Source organism: Ochotona curzoniae, unplaced genomic scaffold, assembly GCF_017591425.1.
Source record: "Ochotona curzoniae isolate NIBS_2020 unplaced genomic scaffold, NIBS_Ocur_1.0 contig_3819, whole genome shotgun sequence".
Taxonomy (NCBI): Eukaryota; Metazoa; Chordata; class Mammalia; order Lagomorpha; family Ochotonidae; genus Ochotona; species Ochotona curzoniae.
Window position 1 is genome coordinate 54486838 of NW_024466004.1, and position 22255 is coordinate 54509092.

At 43.6% G+C, this 22255-nt stretch overlaps 1 protein-coding gene across 3 annotated transcripts in view; it reads right to left on the reverse strand.

Moving 5' to 3' along the window:
- Nucleotides 1-13551, reverse strand: part of ATG5 (autophagy related 5) — a 100452-nt gene extending 86901 nt beyond the window's left edge. The window contains exons 1-2 of one of the 3 annotated variants that reach the window (XM_040983837.1): nt 13361-13551; nt 2734-2899 (exon numbers count right to left, since the gene is read on the reverse strand). In XM_040983837.1, the coding sequence (XP_040839771.1) occupies nt 2734-2841 (108 nt within the window). In that variant the 5' untranslated portion in view covers nt 2842-2899; nt 13361-13551. Of the gene's footprint in view, nt 1-2733; nt 2900-12726; nt 12750-13360 lie in introns of those variants that run through there. The other 2 variants (XM_040983838.1, XM_040983840.1) reach the window with 2 other exon arrangements.
- Between the last annotated feature and the right edge of the window lie 8704 nt (nt 13552-22255).

Sequence of the window (22255 nt, forward strand, 5' to 3'; positions counted from 1 at the left end):
TTTAAAAGCTTTAATTAAAACCACAAAAATTCATTCAGAAACAAAACGTAAGTGGAATCTTAACCCATACTACAGCAAAACAGAAAAAATACATTGAACAATATATTGTGACCACACTTAGACCTGTGGAAGTTTTTCTAAAGAGAGAATATTGTGGAGATTTTTTTAAAGTTACTCAGATGTATTTAACCTTAAGTATCAGTAATAAGACTACCCAATATCTAAAAGTCATCATGGCTACTAAGAGAATCCAAACAGATAATTTCAAATAAATTTCAAACATGAGGCTAGGAGGTCTTCCATATTTCGTTTCTACGGCTACAGGCCCTCTAGGAAGCTGAGGAAGTTCTTAACCATAAAAAGTGAAAAGAGTGGACGGGTTCCCTAGGCAGCTTCCTCTAGCAGCGCCACTGCCCTGTGTACAGAAGACATGGAGGAAAGCAAAGGGGAGGCCAAACGGAAGCAGCCATCCATCATCACGACACTGCCCCCTTACCATTATCCACTCCTGGTAGATCTCAGTGTGTGCGGATGAGAAAAAGAAACAACTAGAACAACTGAAAATGTCTTCACCTAAAAAGGACTACTCAGTAAGAAGAAAGGATACCACCTAATTAACAGATGCAAAAACCTGTCTGACACAAGTACTTGGAAAGGGTGGGGAAGGGGCACACCTCAAGGAGAAGATCCCAACTGGATGTCCCACTTCTCTAGCAACTCTCTGCTTGTCGCCTGGGAAAGCAGTAGAGTTGGGCCCAAAGTCCTGGGACCCTGCACCCGAGTGGGACATCCAGAGGAAGCTCGTAGCTCCTGGCTTTGGATCAGCTCAGTTCCGGCCATTGTAGCCACTTGGAGAGTGAACCAGTGAATGGAAGATTTTTCTGTGTCTCCTCCTCTCTGTAAATCTCTTTCCAATTAAAAAAAGAAGAAGAAAAAAGAAAAATCTAGAATATATATTACTAAATACATAATCTTCCTCTTCTGTTCCCTTCATTTCCTGAGGGCTTGGGAGATGGCGTACAACTTGAGTCACACTGCACAAGGGTCCTTGGATGGGGTCTGAGGCCAGAGCTACACAGTTCTGAGATATGGCAGCTCAAGATGTTGACAGGTGGGGTTTGGGGGGAGGGAGTGGAACAGGCCTGCGTCTAGTCGCACCCTAGAAGAGGCCTTAAGCCAGAGCTTAAGGGTCCTGGGCAGGCTGCACCTGTGGCATGCCATCATGTTGGTCTGGGATGAGCCAGCCAGAAGCTTGATTCTGGAGTCCTAAGCATGCCAGACCATGGCAAGCCAAAGCAATGAGCTGGAAGCAGGCCGACTAGAGGCCTCATGGATAATTGGGAAGTGGAACCCTAAGCACACCAAAGCACCAGCCTGGGAGCGAGCAGGCCAGGAGCCTTAGGGGTCCTGCTGTACACCACAACGCAGGGATGGGAGTGGCGGACCAGACATCTGACATTGAGGCCCAAGGCAGGTCACACCTGCAGTGTATTACTGAGCTTGGCTAAGGGGTTCAGACTGGGAAGGAGGAGAAGGGTGAAGACAGGGATGCCCCCTGATGGCTTCTGGCAGTCCAGATACCTGACAAGCCCTGGGCAGGCCACAGCTGCTGCATGATAGTGTGCTGTTCTAGGGAAAGCAGGACAGGAACCTGGTGGGTTCTATGTGGTTGAAACCATACCAGGCTCGGCCCTGAGAATAGGGTCCTGGGGGCAAATCACAGTGACAGCATTCGGCACTCCCAAGAAATGCAGGCTGTCATGTCCCGATGCAAAATGACCTACAGTCTCAGGGCCGAGAGACAGGGTCATGGATCCCAATATCAGAACATCACATCCTGTGCAGAGAAGAGAGTTATGTCCAAATGCATGAGTCAGCCTGCCCCTGTGGACCAGCAGAAACCTGTGGATTCTCGGAGTGATGCTGATGATGCAGCAAACGCAGTCACTGAGGTGGATCTATTAGATGAGACTGGCATACATTTCCAAACCTGGGATACGTGAGGCTTATACCCATCAGCAGCAGGAAATAGCCACAGACGACAGGATGGAAGTACACTGTTCACAACTCTTAGGAACAGGGGTCAGAAATGTGAGTAGGGAATGAAATGGGACAGGCAGGTAGCAAATTTGGGCACCCTCTCTCCAAGGACACAAGAACAAAGTAGAAATGGCTCTCTCCCACCTTCCTCGTCTCTGCCCACTCTGTGAATGTGTTTCTCTGATTTCCTCACCTTTCAAATAAACTTGGCCAAAGAAATAAAAACTAAAAATAGTTTCATATCAGCTCATATATAACATGGTGGCTCAGCAATCGTATAAAAGTGTATATGCTCATGAACTATGAAAATACCTTTGGCTAAACAGCTGCTCCACCTCACATTAAAAATCCAGTCTGAATCCATTTTCACAATAGTTTCGTTTTAAAAAAAAAAAACACAGCACACATATTGTGATTCCATTATCCTACATTATATCTGCTTACAGAAAAAAAAAATCGTCGTCATGTCAACCAGTTAACATCCTCTGGGTGACAGGATTCAGAATGATTTTTATTTCCTTTTTTTTTTTTTGCATATTTGTTTTTCTTTTGTTTTCTCCCTCAAAACAGCATGGATTAATTGTACCAAAATCTCAGTTAAGAGCCTTTACAGACCTCTAACATATTCTCAGAGCTTTATTTACAAAACTGGATGAAGATAAGTATCCCGCCTGCCACGACCAACATACTTACATAGTATGGTTCAGCCTCCCTTTCAGTTATTTCATCCTGGCCCAGAGTGAAGCAAGTTGGAATCCGTCCAAACCACACATCTCGAAGCACATCTTTGTCATCTGTCATTCTTCCAGTGGTTAAAATAGTACATATAGGCTAAGTTCCTTTTCCAACCAAAGCCAAACTGAAAATAAAATGAAGAACGTTAGTTAGATTCTTAGTAGGATGAATGAATCTGCTATGGAATAAAAGAAATGGCCAAAAAATGCAATAAAGATAATTTACTTAGAAACAAAACAAAACCCTGTGTGTAATCAGGATTCTTTGATTTAGTTTAAAAAAATTAAAATTAAAAATCATTCCAAGCCTTAGAGTGCCTATTTATTTAAACATCACACAACTCAAAATTGCATATGTATCGTTCATTACAAATTCAAGTAATGAACTCCAGTCCAAACAAATGTATTCTTAGAATATCCTTAAGCCCACAAGAGTGGCTCACTTATCTAAAAGAATGCTACACCCATGTGCTGTGACCCCTGGTAACTCAACTCCAAAGCACCATTCTTACAACTGCCACATTCAAATCATTAACATATTTAAAACAGTCACCTCCTCCTTCTCTAGATAATCCCTCCTTTCTTCTTTCAAGTATGTTCTCTTATTCTGGAAGAATCTTTACATAAACTCATTCCTCATTCTAATTTTTCCTTTCCACTCCTAGCTCCCATCAATATTTACTCTAATATATTTTATAAACCCTCTAGCAAGTGCTGCCCCAAGCCCTGTGCCTCGCGTTCCCCCTCCATCCCTCTCCTGGCCCGGTGTGTGCTTCTCTCATCTAGTCCACACTAGGCTTACACTCCCTGGCTCCAGGAAATGAATAAATGCTTCTAATCTCAACTCCTAGCTTATTATTCTAAACCATAAATATAGTACTAAATCTATAAATTTAAAAAATGGAGATAAAGAATATTACTTGTATTAACGAAGTGTCTTCCAGTGCTAATGTTCTACAGCTATTCAACACAATACACTACACGGTTAAATGCTGAAATAAGTACTGTTGATAACAAATGCTGACAATAACTAAACAGGTAGCACCTACTTAAAACTCAATATATACACTCACACATTCCTCATTTTCCAGACAATAACTTATAATTTATCTTAACATTCACTATTAAGTATTCTAAAATGATGAATTTTGCCAAATACAATCAATATCACCGAATTATTCAAGAAACCTCTTTCTTTTCTGCTTTCTTCCACTGACCAATAATAAGCACATTAAAATTGACACAAATTAATTAGAGAGTAAAAGATGAAAGTCAGTCAGACACAGTATCATCTTCAGGTAAAAAACTGAAAGAGATGGCACAAAGGGACAGGAACAATGGCTCAAAGGCTAACCCTTGCCTTGCAAGCACTGGGATCTCACATGGGCTTCCAGGCTGGTGTCCCAGCTGCTCCATTTCTCATCCAGCTCCCTGCTTGGAGCCTGGGAAAGCAGAGGGTGGCCAAAGCCTTGGGACCCTGCACCCACGTGGGAGACCCAGAAGAAGAAACTCCTGGTTCCTGGCTCCAGATGGGCATAGCTCCAGCCATTGTGGCCACTTGGGGAATGAACCATCAGACAGCTCTCCTCCTCTGTGTAAATCTGCCTTTCCAATAAAAATAAACAAATCTTGAAATACATATATATATAAATGTAGACTTCATATAGTTCTATTTTGACAAGCTTCAAATTCAAATGCTGAATTTCTGTACTCAGTAGAAAAATCCCAAGTTAACAAATCATACAAAATTAAGTCACTAAAAACAAAGGTCTTACTACTTTCTGATCAAATATATGAAATCATTGGATTTACTGGTGATAGGAATTAATGAAATCTAGTTTACAGCAAATAAATCTAAAGACTGAATCTGATAAAGGTGTTAAGCAGTTGTTTCCATAAAAATACATCAGCTTAACCAAGAGCTACTTTCAAGATCTCCACCCTGCTCCAGAGGCAGAAACAATGTGAGACACAGCGACTTTACTAACAGCATTTAGGAAAAATTATGATCTTTAAAATTAGAAAGCCACTATCAATAGTTTCATTGAATATTTTTTTTCTAGAAGTCAGCCAGACAACATAATTCAAAACTATTCAAAATTAAAGTGGGAATGGCCACCTAAGGAAAGACATCTTAACTGGTTTTTCTCTCCAAGCCCTGACCTTCCAAAGAATGAGTCTAATTGGTTGGCTTCCAGAACATCACCCGAGCCCTGTTTATTAATAGATAGGGATCACTGGAGACCAAAATACCCTTCGTGTTAAGTGTGGCTCCTCTTCTCCCTCTCGAATGGCAACACCTGACCTTCAGGCCTTCCTCTCGCGGCATTTCCTTCTGCTGCTTCCATGTGTCAGGAACAGCAACATTAGTTTCTTAGCCTTCAGTTTCTGAGTCCCATTCCAAAGGTGAGAGAAGCATGCAAAATATAGGCTTGTATTTTATTCACTTATTTTGAAATCCAGAGAAATTTATCTGCCATATGCTGGTTCACTCCCCAGTTACCCAGAACAGTTACAGCTGGACCCTGCCAGGTGTCAGAAACTCAATCTGGGTCTCCCTTATGGGTGGCAAGGACCCAAACACTTGCCGCCTCCCAGAGCGTGCATTATTAGCAAGCTGATGGGAGCAGGGCCAGCATTAGCAGGCATTCTGAAATGGTGTGGGCCTCTCTGGCAGCAACTTAACTGCTGTGCCAAACACAAGGCTTGCTTTTTATTAAGGTCTTGTATTTCGGTCAAACTTATACAAGTTCTACAGGTAAATTTTAGGTATAAAGCCAGTGGAGGATAAATCAATACTTTATTTCCCATGTCATTATTTCTAACATTTTTCTCCTGGTGGACCTCAAGGGAAGAATTTACCAAGAGCCAGGGCAGTCAAAGATGTAACATAATGTAATTGTTAGAAATCTTGCAAAACCAAAACTCTACAAAATAGATTTATTAAAACTACCTACTGTTTCAAAATATGCAGTTTAAAGAATCTTAAATAGTTCATCCTTTTTAAAACAGATATGATTTATCTTATTTGAAAGGCAGAGTTACAGAAAGAGAAGGAAAACCAGAGAGAGATCTATCCGCTGGTTCACTTTTTCAATGGTCACAATGCTCAGGGCTGGGCCAGGCAGAAGCCGGGAGCCAATCTCCCTCAGGGTGGCCGGAACCCAAGGACATCAGCCATCCTCCACCACTGAAGGGCGCAGGATCAGAGGTGGAGTAGCCAGTACTCCAAACAGTGCTCATAAGACAGCTGACATTGTAGGCGGCGGGTTAACCTCTACTCTTTCAAAATTAGCACAAGTTCACATACAATAAATTACATAAGAACCCATGTCTCTAGTCTAGTGAATATATGTGAGCAATAAAAATGTGCAAAAAAATTGGTGATGCATAGATAAAATTAATGAGTTTTCAATAATTCTTTATAAACAGATTTTTTTTTTTTTTTTACTTTGAGAGTCACTGTAGCATAGTGGTTAAAAGTGCCAGGACGCTTGGATTTAAAAACGAAACTTTACCACTAACAATGATAAACTCAACTCTTCTTAAGTTTCTCCGTTTTTCTCATATAAAGTAGAAAACAGCACTTAACACTTCATATAGAATTGAATATATAGGGCCGAACTTGATGGCTCAATGGCTAAATCCTCTCCCTTCAGGTGCCAAGATCCCACAGAGGTGCCAGTTTGTGTGCCAGCTGCTCCACTTCCCTTCCAGCTCCCTGCTTGAGGCCTGGGAAAGCAGCAGAGGACAGTCAAAAGCCTTGGGATTCTACACCCACATGGGAGACCTGCAAGTAGCTCCTGGCTCCTGGCTTTGGATCAGCTCAGCTACAGTCACTGTGGCCATTTGAGGAGTGAACCAGCAGATGGAAGATGTGTCTCTTCTTTCTGTATATCTGCCTTATCAATAAAAATAAACAAATCTTAAAAAATAATTCACAGAATCAATAGCTTATCTTAAAAATTGTTTAAGATTGACACAGGCATTTGAGACAGCATTAAGATACCACATGGGCTATTCATATCCCATACTAGAATTCTTAGTTTGCCTCAGCCTCCTGCACCCTGAGAGGAGGCAGTGGGCAGGTTTCCTACCATCTATGTGAGAAGACTTGGATTGAGTACTTATTAGCCTGGCCCAACCCTGGCTGTTGCAGACATTTAGGGAGTGAACCAGCAGACAGATCTTCCTCCCTATTTCCTTCTCTCTACTTTTTCAATAAATAAAAGCAAACATTTTATTTAAAACTTCAACATCTAATTGAAAGCATTATGTAACAAAACAGGAATTATTAATAAAGGAAAATATTAGCACAAAACTAGTAACGACATTCAATATAGAATCAACAAATATTTGACCTTTGCAAGCAACGCTCAGCTCTGCAGAAAGTGCTGTAGGAATATAAAATAGCAAGAGCAAACTCCCCAAAATCTCCACCACCACTTGCATCCCAATCTCCACACCCACTAGATGTGCCATGCACTTTCCACTTCTTCCCACATCTACTGCTAATGCTACTGGGTCCCCAGCCCTTTACTACCTTATCTTTGACCTTAGTTTACAGGCCGCAGTTAAAAAATTGTCTTTCTGCTTCATGGGATGCGGGCAGTCTTCCTGGCCCTCTCACTCCATCTTTACTTCTCTTTTGCTACACAACATTGATTGACACCAAGCAGATATATTTATATGTGCCTTTCCCCCAGAGGACTTTGATGTAATCCTTTGGGGAAGAAGATTCCACTTCACTTCTCACCTCTGGTATTTGTCAGGACTGTGACAGGTGCTCAAAACTTGTTTACTAAACCTCAGTTTGTTGGAAAGACAGTACATGAGTACAGAATCACAGAACCAAACAGAATCCCAAAACATGATGTGAGCAGATCAGGTGAGACAATCAAAATTAGATGAGTAGGTTATGCGTTATTCTAATTTCCAAAAACACTATACACTTTACTTATTCATACTTAACACAATCCTGGATGTTCCTATTTTACACTGAATTTGAAATGGAAGACATAAATCATTAGTGCCTAATACAGGACAGAGCACCCAACAGATGCCACACCCTTTCCAGCCTGCCAATCTCAGGTTCTTGGCATAACACCAGACTGATTACCAATGACCCTTCCCACTTCAGAACATCCATGTGCACAGTAAGAGTAAACGTCATTGTGAGGGTTTTCAGAGGAAGGAGCAGGTGTTTGTTAACATACACTAGTGTGCAAAGAAAAGTTTCAGACAATGTAGAATTACTAGAATACAGACAGGCAAGGAGAGGAAGACAAATATTCCAAGCAAGGTAAATTTCACCAGGAAAAGCAGGACGAGGGTAAAGAGCAAAATATGCATCGACTTTTCAGGATATATTGTGTTGGAAGCAGCAGACTGCCTCAGGCAGATTACAAGTCAGCTGTGGTTGATAAGGAAGAGCAGGAAGGCTGCGTCTGGAATCTTGGACTGCTGGCACTGGAGACCAAGGTGAAAGCTGGCAGCCAACGGTCTGCAGTGGACAACGGTCTGGGACCAAGATTGAGGCCTACAGGCACTGGTCTGCAGACTGACATGCAACGGTCCAAAACCACAGAACTGTATGCTTTAAGACTTACTCTTTAGCTAGTCATATTCTGACTTCTGCACTTGGGTCACTTTGTTGCTTTCTGATTAAGTATTAGCTGGTTAACATGAACACGGAGTGTGGCTATTAAAGTTTATGCTGCATCAATTCTAATTTGATTCCCTAAGCAATTCAATAAAAAGCTGATGTGGCAAGCGCTTGCCAGGTTCCTCTGTTCTGAAGAGGAGAAATCCCTGGCCACACATTTTCATAATCTTAAATCTTGTGACTGTCTCTTTTCTTATTTCCTAATTGTGCGCCACCTCCCTCTCCAGACTTGTTCATGCCAAGAACTGACATTGTAACATGTTTTAATAGGACACGTAATCCCAGGAAATTCACTCCACTAAACCTCAATTTCCTCATTTTTTTAAAAAAAGATTTATTTATTTTATTGAAAAGGCAGCTCTAGAGAGAGGAAGAGAGACAGAGAGGAAGATCTTCTGTCCAATGGTTCACTCCCCAAGTGGGCGCAACGGCTGGAGCCATGCCGATCCGAAGCCAGGAGCCAGGAACTTCTTTCCTGGTCTCCCATGTGGGTGCAGGGTCCCAAGGCTTTGGGCGGTCCACCACTGCTTTTCTCAGGCCACAAGCAGGGAGCTGGATGGGAAGTGGAGCTGCAGGGATTAGAACCGGCACCCATATGGGACCCCAGTGCATTCAAAGCGAGGACCTTAACCATTATGCTATCGCGTTGAGCCCCAATTTCCTCATTTATGAAATGGAATTAATACTGCCAAGTAATGGACACATGGTACACGCTACAAATGTAAGCAATCACCATGCCTTTAATATCCTATCTATAAATGTAAAATAAGACTAAAGCAAGAAGCATATAAAATGGAAGCTTTTGGGGCCTCCATTTCATCTAGGAGGTCAAGAGCTCATGATGTTGTATAGCAGCAAAACAAAAACAATTATTTCGTGGCAGTGCACAGAAGAGCTGAGTCAGAGAGGCTAAAGCAGGAAGAAATTGCATCAACTAAGGCACAAGTGCTTAACTTAGAACGGCTGCAGTCAATCAGTGAAAGACAGACTCTTTCCAAAGAAGGATGAACAAAAGGATTGTGGGATAAAGAGCAAGGATGAGGAGAGCATCTAGTGCAGCAATTTAAAACACTATTTGGGATGCTGGAGGGCACCAGTTCAAGTTCCAGCTCTTTCCTAACTTCCTTCCTGCCCTGTGCATCCTGCAAGGCAGGCATTCACTTCCCGACTCCTGACTTTGGCTGTCTCAGCCTGTGCAGTTACAGGCATCTGTGGAATGAGCAAACAGGAGCTCACTATGTCTATCCCCACCTTTCAAACAAATTAAATAGATAAACATAAACCTTTGAAAAGAACAAGGACAGGAAATTGACAGCAGGCAATACAGTTAAGTAGTTAAGAGGCTTTGACATCAGACTGACATGGTTTAAATCCTGACTCCCACCTATTGATTGCATGTCCTTGGACAACAAACTCAACCTCTCTGAACCTGCTCTCTGTACATGAATACAATTTCAATTCTCACAGGGTTGCTAGGTTTTTAGCACCTGGTAGCCACTCAATAAATGTTGGATATATTTAATAGTTCTCTCACGTTTCCAGACCCTCTGACCAAGCACTTATTCCTCTTTCTTCGAGTCAGCTTACTATCAGCCTAATTACTTCTTTGATAGCATGCACTATCACGGGAGACCTTACAGTTAAACCAACACCGGGGAACACCTGCACCAGTGTGCCTGCTTTAAGTCTCATCTACTCAGCTTCGGATCCACTTTCCTCCGAGTATAACTGGAAAGGCAGCAGATGATGGCTCAAGTATTTGTCTCTACCTCCCACGTGGGAGACCCGGAGGAGGCACGAGACTCCTGGCTCCTATCCAGCTGTTGCAGCCACTTGAGGAGTGAACACGGAAGATTTTCCTGTCTCTCCTTCTCCCTGTAAATCTGCCTTTCCAATAAAAAAAAAAAGTAATGTATCTAACATCTACTAGAGTAAGTTTGCAAACATCTAAAAGGAATTGAGTGCCATGGTTAGGCTGTCATTTGGGATGCTGGCATTTCACACTGCAGTGCCTGGGATAGGGCCCCAGTTCTGCTTTTGAGTCCAGCTTCCTGCAAGTGTACATCCTGGGAGAGAGCAGATGATGGCTCAAGAACTCAATCCCAGTTTCCTATGTGGGAAACAGCTGAGATACAGGCTGCCAGCTTGGCCCCAGGTGTGACAGGCACTTAAGCGATGGAAGTGGGTAGCAGATCTCTCCAAGCTGCCCTTTATGTCTCCATTTCCTCATCCCCCTCTTTCAAGAGAAAACAAACTAAAAGAATTACGCTAGTCGCTCTCCCTTTACATTTAAGAGCATTAGCCTCAAATACAGGCACTGAGTACTGCCCAACATCCCTACATTTCCTAAAGCATTTATGCTCCCACCTTCCTACCTCATGCCTTTCCCTTCCCTGGAGTTTTCACAACTCGATCCTTTCTCTCAGCTAAAGAGCTTGCTTTGCATTTCTTCTGGCCCTTTTACTATGGATCAATGTTTCTCAAAAGAGATTTTAGTGAGGTGCCCCACCCTGGCAGAGTGAGAAGGGTGGGAAGAGTCTCTAACTGTTGCAACGCCCAGGGCTCAGTCCTTAAGCCACCCCTTTGGAAATCTGTTGGTTTAAACACCATTATTCATAATTAACACACGATTACCTAGACTTCTCTTCTGAACTCATTTAATATATTTTACTGCATACTGACATTTCCAGTTGCAAACTGAACATATGCAAAATTGAAAGTGATTTTAGATCTTGCTTCATCTTCTCTTACTCTTGATGCTCCTTAGTTCACTAAGTGGTAATTCTACCCTCTAATCACCTTGGAGTCAACCTTAACCAGTCTTAGCCATCTCACTGCTCTAGTTTAGAAACATTATCTAAAATCTGGTTATTTCTCACCACCTCACGATTACTAACCAGATCCAAAGTCACCTTGATCTCTAATCCTCTACCCTCCCCCCAACCCCCGTAAGGAAAACAGACTGTAGCAGTTCTACTTCAGTCTGGCTTGTATACAGTCAACACAGAAATCAGTATCTTTATTTACTTGGCAGGCAGCCTCAGAGAGAGGTCTTTCATCTACAAGTTCATTCCCCAAATAACGCAATGGCCAGCTGGGACAGTCCAAATCAGAAGCTTCATTTGGGTTCCCCACGGGAGAACAGGGATCCAAATTCTTGGGCTATCTTCCAGTTCTTTCCCAAGCACATAAGCAGAGATCTAGATCCAAGTTGAGCAGAAATCGAAGTGGAGCAAAACCAGCACCCATATGGGGCAGGTGAAGGCTTTGTTCACTCTGCCACAACTCCAGCCCCACCCCAAAACCAAGTCTTTTTTTAAGACTCAAATTAGATCCACTTTATTGCCCCTTACTCAATACTCATCACAGGGCTAACACTGTGGCACACCGGATAAAGTCACAGCCAGCAATGCTGCCACCTCACATGCAGGCTGCTTTGTTTTCCGGCTGCTCCCTCTTCTGATCCAGCTCCCTGCTATCTGCGAAGGCAGCAGAAGATGGCCCGCGTTTTGGGCTCCTGCCACCTGAGAGGGAGACCTGGATAAAACCCCTTGGCTCCTGGCATCAGCCTGGCCCAGCCCCAGCCACCTGGGGTGTGAACCAGCAAAGGAAGATGTCTCCACAGCTCTTCCAAAGAAACACTTCAAAAAAAAATCATTCAAAGGAAAACTCTGCATTTAAACACTTACACGGCCGCATTCCCACGCGAGTGAGCACTGCTCAACTCCACCAGTAGTTCTTTTCCAGCAAACTACTGGCATCCTTCAGCGCCAGAGCCCTGGGGCACTGACTGAGAAGGCTTCCTCCTCTTCACTCTCCTTTTAGAAAAGACCGTCTTTTCTATGGCCCCCACAGCGACCTCCTACCCACACCGCCAACCTTTCTCATTCCCCTTCATTGCTTTACTTTTTTATTTCCCTTTTAAACACGGGCCAGGTTTGTTTCTGCATTAACATCTTCTCCCACCCCCAAAGTGACATAGAGGTTTGTAGCGTTTTCTCCTCTGCTCTTTCATTTGACTGACTGTTTTGTCCAGTGTCTGGCACGAAGCCGGGTATTCAGCATTTGTGAAACTAACCCAATGAACCCAAACCAGAAGTGGGCACACTCGTCAAGCCCACATTCACACAGTCCGTTCATGTTGCCCTCTAGCAGCAACTCTGAAGATCAAAGCACCTGTTTAAATCTGGCATACAATTTAAAATTTCTCCCAATTGCTCCCCTCGATCCAACATGCTTCTGCTGACTAGCAACGTTGGAGCAGACAATTCACGAAATGTCACTTACTCCTAGGTCAGATCCCAGCTTTCAGACTGCAAGGCTTCAGATTTACCAAGTGAGCTGGCAGGCCTGCGAGTTCAGCAGCTGTTTGATAAGCCTGTGAGCTTTGATAACTAAAGACAGGCTCTGCTGCCTCTTCCGAAAAATCTAGAAGCAATCTGGTTTCTCAGGTTTCTCAAGTTCAAGTATACGTAAAAATAACTCAAAGTGTAACCCAAGTATGCCGAAGTGCTTGATCCACAGCACACGGCTTTGTATTCAAACGAGGACTTGAGCAATGACGCTGAAAAGATAAACTGCAGGAAGTACCCAAATCGGACAGAATCGAACCGCCCTGGGAAAACAGTGACGTTTTCAATGAACTGTTCCACAGAAAGCGTCAAGTGCCATCCCTAACTCCGGAGCCAGCAATTACATCCTAGATGTCCCATCTTGGCAAGAAAAAGGACGTATTCCGCAAAAGACTGCACAGGCCGGCCGCAGGGCTCCCGGGGCGGCGTCTCGCCACCTTCACCGCCATCGCCGCCCGGACAGCGCTGCCCCTGCCAGCCGCTCTCTCCCTCCTCACCACACCTCCCCGGCGCCGCTGCCAGCCCTCCGGCTCCAGGCGCTTCCCCACAGGGCGGCGGAGGGGCCCTACCGAAGCGCCGGGCTGCTCCTCCGGCTTCCCCCGCGGCGTCCGCACTCGGACAGCCGAGCTCGAGCGGCCAGCACAACAGCCTGCCCGTCCGACGCTCGCTCCGGCACAGCAGCCGGGACTGGACGCTCGCCCAGATCCCGCGCAGCCGCAGACGGCACCGACACCGGGTCGCAGCGCCGCCCGGCTGCACTTCCGCCTCTCCCGGATCCGGCGAGCGCCGCCGCGGAGCCCAGCAAACCCACCTCGAGTCGAGTCACCCTCGGCGCCCGGAGATGACGTCACGGCCCGCCCTCCGGCTTCTGCCCAACCTGCGAGGTGCGTGGAGCGTCTTCTCGGGCATGCGCAGACTGAGCGGCGCGCTTGGAAGCCAGTCCAAGTTCGTAACTTCTACTTGTAGATAATAGGACAAGCTCTGGCCAAGACCTAGCCATTGGTGTCTGGGGAGATGAAAGAAACGGTACCAAAAGAAAAGAGAATTTAAAAAATAACGAGACGTTGCCTCGCTATAGCTTAATGGCAGTGTAGCTTTGTAGCGTCATGTTGACAGTATCAATAAAACATGAGTTTTCAAAGTGTCTTTCACCTCCATTTTCTCGTTTGATACTCTTCTCTCTTACAAGCCGAGCAGGCGTTAAGGGCTGTTGGCAGAAGCCTACAGGAGAACTGAAGCCTCCCCTATATCCAAGAGTGGGTGTTTTCCTCTTCCCGTTTTTGAAAGTAACAAGCCATAAGGAAGTTCAATCTGAAGCATGTTTGGATTGAGTCTACCATGCATTCAAAGATTGCCCCGCTACGACGCAGGCCAGCAGTCCATGCTTGCTAAGGAAGTGCTGTACTGGCACTCAAAAGAGCTTCTGGGTCCCTGGGAGGGTGGGACAAGTCCTAGTAACCCAAAGACTTACCCATCCCAAGAGGGAAAGCAATGGAGAGGCCGTTCATTAGCTGGGTCGCTCCGTAAATGCAGCGACATTCAGGACTGAGGTAGACTGACGCCAGGAGCTGGGTGCAGTTGGGGAACTAGAGTTCTGGAGCCATCACCTGCTGCTTGCCAGGGTCAGCTTTAGTGGGAAGCTGATGGGAAGCCGAGTAGACTGGAGGGAACTCTGGCCTTTCTGACATGGAATACAGGTGTCCCAGTCCACAGCTCAAAAGGTGATTTTCCAAAGCGAATTACAATCCGTTAGTGGGCCATCATATCCAGTTAATGAAGAATGAATAGTGTTTTTAATGAAATGAACAGTTTCAGTATATTTCACATGTGCAAAGGATAAATCTTGTTTCCTGGAATTTTCACTTCAGTACACATACATGATATATACTGGGTAAGACAGGGGGCAAAAAGTTGTCAGAATCGAATGTCAACCTGGCTTGCATTGCTGGCTTCCTGCCCCAGTCCCGCTAAGCGGGGAGTTAACAAGCCAGTAAAAGATTCTCTGTCCCTCTCTCTTTTCCTCTCTCTCTCTCCCAGCCTCGCAAATAAATAATCATTTCTAAATAACTAGTAAAAATAAGAATCATTCCAAAATTTAAAAAACAATAGCTCTTGGAAGCCTGGTGCTATGGTGTAGTGAATTAAGCCCCATCTTGCAGTGCCAGAAACCCAGCTCAAATCTGGGTTGCTTCACTTCCCATCCAGCACCTTGTGAAAGCAGCAAAGAATGGCACAAGTCCCTGGGCCTCTGCACATGTGCAAGAATGGGAAGAAACTGCTGGTGCTTGGACCATCTGCTACTTCGTCAAGCATGTTAGGGAGCTGGGTCAAAAGTGAGCAGCTGGGATTCCATATGGAATGCCGGTATTGGAGGCAGGATCCCACAGTTCTGATCTAATGAGTCAAATATTCTTTGGAGAAATATTTATGGTAGTCTCTCATATCCAGTTTTGCTTTTTGTGGCTTGAGTTATCCCTGGTTAACTATAGCCTGAAATTATGAAATGTAAATGTTCAGAAATGAGCAATTTATAAGTTGTAAAATTCACTCTCATTCTAAATGGTATGATAGAATGTTGAGCTATCCAGCTCTGTGCTGCCTGGAACAGTTACTATTTTGCTTTCATTTTTGTTTTAAAGATTTACTTAATAGGAGGAGAGGCTGAGAGGAAAAACTTCCATCCAATGATTCACTCCTTAAGCAGCCACAATAGCCAGAGCTGTACCAATCCGAAGCCAGGAGCCAGGAGCTTCTTCCGGGTCTCCCACGCAAGTGCAGGATCTCAAGGTTTTGAGCCATCCTGGACTGCTTCCCCAGGCCACAAGCAGGGAGCTGGATGGGAAGTGGGCTGCCGGGATTAGAGCCAGCGTCCATATGGGATCCTAGTGTATGCAAGGTGAGGACTCCAACTGCTGCCTGGACCCAGTTACTGTTTTGCTAAGGGTCCCATGCTCTATTACCTTCCTCCCTGCTGCCTCTTTCTCCCTTTTCTTGGCTATCAGATCAACTGCCATGATATTGCAGTGCTGATGTGTGGAATGAAGTAATCAACTTACCTTTACTTCATTAAATAATGCTATTGTGGTGCTGATGTTAATCTTCACATTTTATCCAAAGTACAAGTGTGGTGATATTGGCAATTAGGGCAAAGGAAAGATAACAAGTGCATCCTTTAAGACAAAAGGTAAAAGTACAATAAGATGTTTTGAGAAAGATATATATATGTAGTATATTATTAAAATGTTTATATTTTATTATTTTGCATTTTAATTTGTATTTTATTATTGTTAATATCTCATTGAGTCTAATTTGTAAATTAAACTATAGCATATATATTGTGTCTGAAATTCAGTCCCAGCCATGGCTTCAGGCTACCACTGAGGATTTTGGATCATATTTCCCAGATAAAAAGGAGTTTTGTATGTTCAGAACTGTTTTATGTTTGAGTCATGATTTTCCTTTATATATATATAATTTTTTTTATTAATTACATTGCATTATGTGACACAGTTTCATAGGCTCTGGGATTCCCCCAACCCCTCCCCATACCCTCCCCCCATGGTGGATTCCTCCACCTTGTTGCTGTATTACATTTCAAATTCAGTCAAGATTCTCTCATTGCAAGAGTATACCAAGCAGAGTCCAGCATCTTATTGTACAGGTAAATTCAACAGTTTCTTGGGGAGACCTTCTCTGGTCTGAAGGCAGAGCTGGCAGAATATCATCCTGATCAATTTAAAGCCACAACATAACATCAACGACAATTTACAACATTATGGAATTAATTGACATGGTATTGAGTAACCAATATGTTAAAAACGTGCAAGTTTTTCACCACATCCTGTGACTACTTCATTGACATTTCAGTTTTAGTTTATATACTACCGGCTTCTATTCACCTTAAAATGGCTATAGGTTACTATTCTGTTGTTTCGTGTCTATTTTCATTTTAGTATTTAGCAGTTTATAGTGTTGAAGCATAATTTTGCTGAACTTGGCAGATTCTAGGATAGTCTAAACTGGGTTATAACTCTAACGAGGCATATGTCAACAATTGAGGTGCAGAACAGTTTTAGGAGGGGTGTGCAGAGAAATCTTCAATACCTTAGTGAGGAGTAACTAATCTTTGTGTCCTACCTAGTAAGGTATGTGTGAGTCCACGCTGACCATTTCCTGTCTGGTTCTAAGCTTTCCTTGTTGTTCTCTGTCTATCTATTCTAATGTGTGTGTGTGTGTGTGTGTGTGTGTGTGTGTGTGTGTGTGTGTTGGTGGGGGGGGGAGGGCTCCGGAGCAACCCTGATGGTTATTGCAAGAGAGGGTGGGGATCCAAAGTTGGAACTAAGTAAGGACCAGAGAAAGTGAGTCATAATTTTTCATTAAAGTTATTCTAAAAGTATCTTTGAATCAGGGCCCAGCTCAGCAGCCAAGAGGCTAAATCCTTGCCTTGCATGCACTGGGATCCCATATGGGCACCAGTTTGTGTCCCGGCTGCTCCACTTCCTTTTAAGCTCCCAGTTTGTGACCTGAGAAAACAGTACAGGATGGCTCAAGTCCTTGGGACCCTGCACCAGCATGGGAAATCCAGAACAAGTTCCTGGCTTCTGATGTCGAATCAGCTCAGCTCCACTTTGGAGTGAACCAGTGGATGGGAGGTCTTTCTCTGTCTCTGTTACACCTACCTTTCCAATACAATTTAAAAAAAAAAAGAATCTGTGACTCAGACTTTTGTTCCCATATGAAGTTTTCTCTAAAACACTTCTGTTATAAACTAAGATAAATAATTCAAGAACATTTTTGATTTTTTTAATGAATATTGAAATAAAAATAAACTAGGCCATGTAAAAAGTACAAGTCTTTAGAAAATGAAAGTACCAACCCACTTCTGCCCGAACCCCTGCAAAATCCTTGCAGTAACAGATCATTGCCAGCAGGTGGCACAGTATGTCAGGTCTGAGGTGCCTGTTCCCATGAAGCAAGGCCAGTGAAGGGCACCCTCAATGATGTCATAGGTGGTGTTGCCAGCAGAAAATTATTGCAGGGTGCAAGAGAGATCATGCCAGACAAGTCTAGATGTACTAAGGAGTCTTTATTAACCAAGCTTTGTGACGTCAGAGCCCACTAGAAAATAGTAAATGGTAAGTGATGCGGCAATCCAGTGTAAATCGAAACCGTGAGAGGAATATGGTTATTACCATGAAATCCATTACTTACACTAAAGACATATGTTCCAGCTTCCCCAGCAATGTAAGTTATCCTAAGAAACGTGAGGCAAACAACCTGGACACACTTACAAAGCTATAAACATTCACCTCTTCCTGGCTTCTTTGTCCACATTCCATCACTGCTATGCCTCTCCTCTCCTGGAACTCTTGAAAGTACATAAATTAGAAATACAAAGCATTTTAGCATTTGCATCTTCATTGGCTTGCCCAAGCAGTGAACAGAGGGTGAGGAATACAGACACACAGGGCCATGCTCAGGAGCTACCTGTGTACCTGTCCTCAGAGTCTGTGGGAAGCCAGAGAGCAGGCAGGGGAAGGCCAAGAGTCAGAGTGTTAGAGTGCTGAAAGCACAAGGCTCAGAGAGCGCCTCCCTGTCATGGGCCTGCCCAAGTCCAGCTCCAGTCGAGTTCGGAGCTCGGGAAGGGTGCATGGAGTCAGCGATAAAGAAAGACACAGACACTTGGTGCATTCTCACCACAGCTCAAGAAAAAGCTGTCTTTTTTATTTACTCAAAACACCTCACAAGCTTCTGCACAAGCAACTAATTTTTCTGTTTTTACTTCAAGACTAAGTGGGCATGTACAGACATTTGGTCACTCTGTCTGCACTTCAGGGCTAAGCAGGTGCCCCTAAAGATAATCCTGCAAAATATTGTATTCATATTCTTCAAAGCAAGCCATTCTTCAACAGTAACCATGGAGCAACAGCCAGGACTCCAAGGCCAAGGCACATGAGATAACCTGCTAATCAGTAGTACATTCCTACCACATTTCTATTTCTACAATTTACCCATCGTTTAATGGGAAAATAGGTTATAAGGGAAAAACCTAAAATCTAAAACAAAAATTTCAAGTATTAAATCTCCCTACAGCTATAGACTCCTACAACCCCATAAACAAGGCAATAATCAAAAGCATTTTTCTTTAATAAAAGCATCCTTAATTCCTCTAGCTAAAAATTATAAAAGCAGCTAAAACAATTACATTTCCTACACTCCTAAAAATTGCAAAGACAAGCTAGCCTTTGAGATAACAATAACTGTATTTATTGCCATAGCAGTTTCAGCTCTCACTCCCATCACTTTTATTTCTTTGTAAAATTCTTATTAAGCCAGTTCCCAGGAGGCATGCTATATGTCTGGGCCCGATTTCAGAGCAATGGGTAGGTACAGAATAAGATGTTCAGAAATGGCATGGGTTTAATTGTACTCCTGTGCACAGTTAAAGGCCCACTCACCAAGACATTATCAGTAACATTAACTCTCAAGCTCACATTGGTGGCAAAAGCCATCTCACAGGAACAAACAATGCCTCAATAGATTACAGAATTCTTAGTGGGGTGCTTGGGTGTCCATGCAAAAAGGTGGTGAGACTGCGTCAAGGTGGTCAGAGAGAAATCCGCTGGGCCCTGCCAAACAGCTGGAATCTCCCCCAGGCCCTGCCAAGCAGGGGAGCTGTTCTCTTCACACCTTCATGCAATCCACACCTACTGCACGGACCCCAGCATGGGCCCTTACGGGGGTTTGCAAGGAGAGTGGCTGTGACAGAACTGAATACCCCCCACCTTTTAAGTTCTAGGTGATGATAGGTGAGCATTACTTGACTTGTGGGTGGGAAGAAAGGATTATCTAGGTGAGGGAGGTGTGGCTTGCGACCATGACCCTGAACTAGCTGCCTAAGACCATAGCAAAAACCTCTTATGAAACCCTTAACAAATTCTCATAACAAGGACTGGTGCAGTAGCCTAGTGGCTGAAGTTCTTGTCTTGCATGCACCGGGATCCCATGTGGGCATTCCATATGGCTGCCTCACTTCCATTCCAGCTCCATGCTCGTGGCCTGGGAAAACTGCCGAGGATGGCATGGCCCAAAGCCTTGGGAATCTGCATCCACATGTCTATTTCCCTGAGACCCTCCAGTCATGTCAGAGGTCACATTCTACATACAGGGCTGGAAGCTGTGCTTCAGGTCACGGGCAGGTAAGCTGTGAGCCATGCCCACCAGGCAGAGACCCAGGGGCGATCTCCCACATCCTTTCTTCCTTTCTTTCTATTTCTTTTTTATTTGTATTTATTTGAAAGACAAGGAGACAAAGCAGAAAGAGAGAGAGAGATACAGAAACAGTGAGAAATCTCAGATCTAGCTGATTCATTCCCTAGTTTTTTTATTAACACCAGGGCTGGTCAGCTAACATCATGATCCAGGACTCAGTCTGGGTCTCCCATAGTATTCAAGCTTCTGAGTCACATGAACAGGAAGTTAGAATTGGATGTGGAGCCAAGACTCAAACCCAGGTACCCCATATGGGAGGTACATGCCAAGTAGTATCTTCCCCACTGCTCCAATGCCTGGCTTCCTATGATATTTCTGCATGCCCTCCTGCCATTGTGCTGTAACACAAGGCCCTAAGCACAGCTCAGCAGAGGGGCCTACCTAGCCTTGGACTTGAACTTTCAAAATTGCAAGCTAAATAAGCTTCTTTAGAGGAAACGCTGCCTCAGATACTCTATTACAGAAACAGTAAATGCACTAATAGACCTGGGTTTTTTTGACCTTCAAGTTGACTATTTATTTTCATTTTATATGAAAAGACAGAGAGCCCTCTCTGCTGGTTCACCCCCTAAAGTCCTACAACAGTCAAGCCTTGGCCAGGCTGAATTCAGGAGCCCAGCATTTCATCCAGGTCTCCCACATGGGTTGGCAGGGATGCAGGTCCATGAGCCATCTGTTGCCTACCTACCAAGGCATGCAAGAAGCTGGATTGGAAGCAGAATCGTCAGGACTTGAACCAGGCACTTAAAAATGGGATGCAGGTTCAAGAGGAACTTACCCCGATCTTACACAAGCTTTTTCAAGCAATAGAAAAAGAGGCAATCCTCCCAAGCTCTTTCTATGAAGCTAATATCACCTTAATACCAAAGCCAGAGAGAGAAACAACAGAAAAAGAGAACTACAGACCAATATCCTTGATGAACATAGATGCAAAGATCCTTAATAAAATACTAGCCAATAGGATCCAACAACACATCAGGCAGATCATTCACCCGGACCAGGTGGGATTCATCCCAGGCATGCAGGGATGGTTCAACATTCGCAAAACAATAAATGTGATACACCACATCAATAAATTGAAAAATAAAAACCATATGATCCTCTCTATAGATGCAGAGAAGGCATTTGATAAAATCCAACACCACTTCATGTTAAAAACCCTAAGCAAGATAGGCATAGAAGGAACATTCTACAACATAATCGAAGCAATTTACGAAAAACCCAATGCCAGCATCATACTAAATGGGGAAAGATTGGAAGCTTTTCCGCTAAATTCTGGAACTAGACAGGGATGTCCACTGTCACCGCTACTCTTCAATATAGTTTTGGAAGTCCTAGCCAGAGCTATTAGGCAAGACAAAGCAATTAAAGGTATAGAAATTGGAAATGAAGAATTGAAATTATCACTATTCGCAGATGACATGATTCTCTACATAGGGGAGCCAAAAGACTCAGTCAAGAGACTATTGGAACTCATAAGAGACTTTGGCAGAGTGGCAGGATACAAAATTAATGAACACAAATCGATGGCGCTAGTGTACGCAAATAATTCCACGGCTGAGCAGGAAATTGTAAGTACTGTCCCCTTTAAAATAGAGGAGAGGAATCTTAAATACCTAGGAATTAAGCTAACTAAAGATGTGAAAGACCTCTATGATGAAAACTATAAATCATTTAAGAAGGAAATAGAAGCAGACCTTGAAAAATGGAGAACATTACCATGTTCTTGGATTGGCAGGATCAACATTATCAAAATGACCATATTACCAAAAGCAATATACAGATTCAATGCAATCCCAATCAAAATCCCAACAACATTCTTCTCGGAAATAGAAAAGATGATACAAAAGTTCATTTGGAATCACAAAAGACCACGAATAGCTAAAGCTATCCTGAAAAATAGAAATCAAACTGGAGGACTCACAATTCCAGACCTCAAGACATACTACAGAGCAGTGGTTATCAAAACAGTCTGGTACTGGTACAGGAACAGAGAAGAAGATCAGTGGAACAGAATAGAAACGCCAGGAGGGAATCCACACATGTATACTCACCTAATCTTTGACAAGAAAACTGAAAATAATCCAGGTAAAATACCTGGTGTATTCAACAAATGCTGTTGGGACAACTGGATAGCAGCTTGCAGAATAAAGAAGCAAGACCCACACCTGTCGCATTATACAAAAATCAGC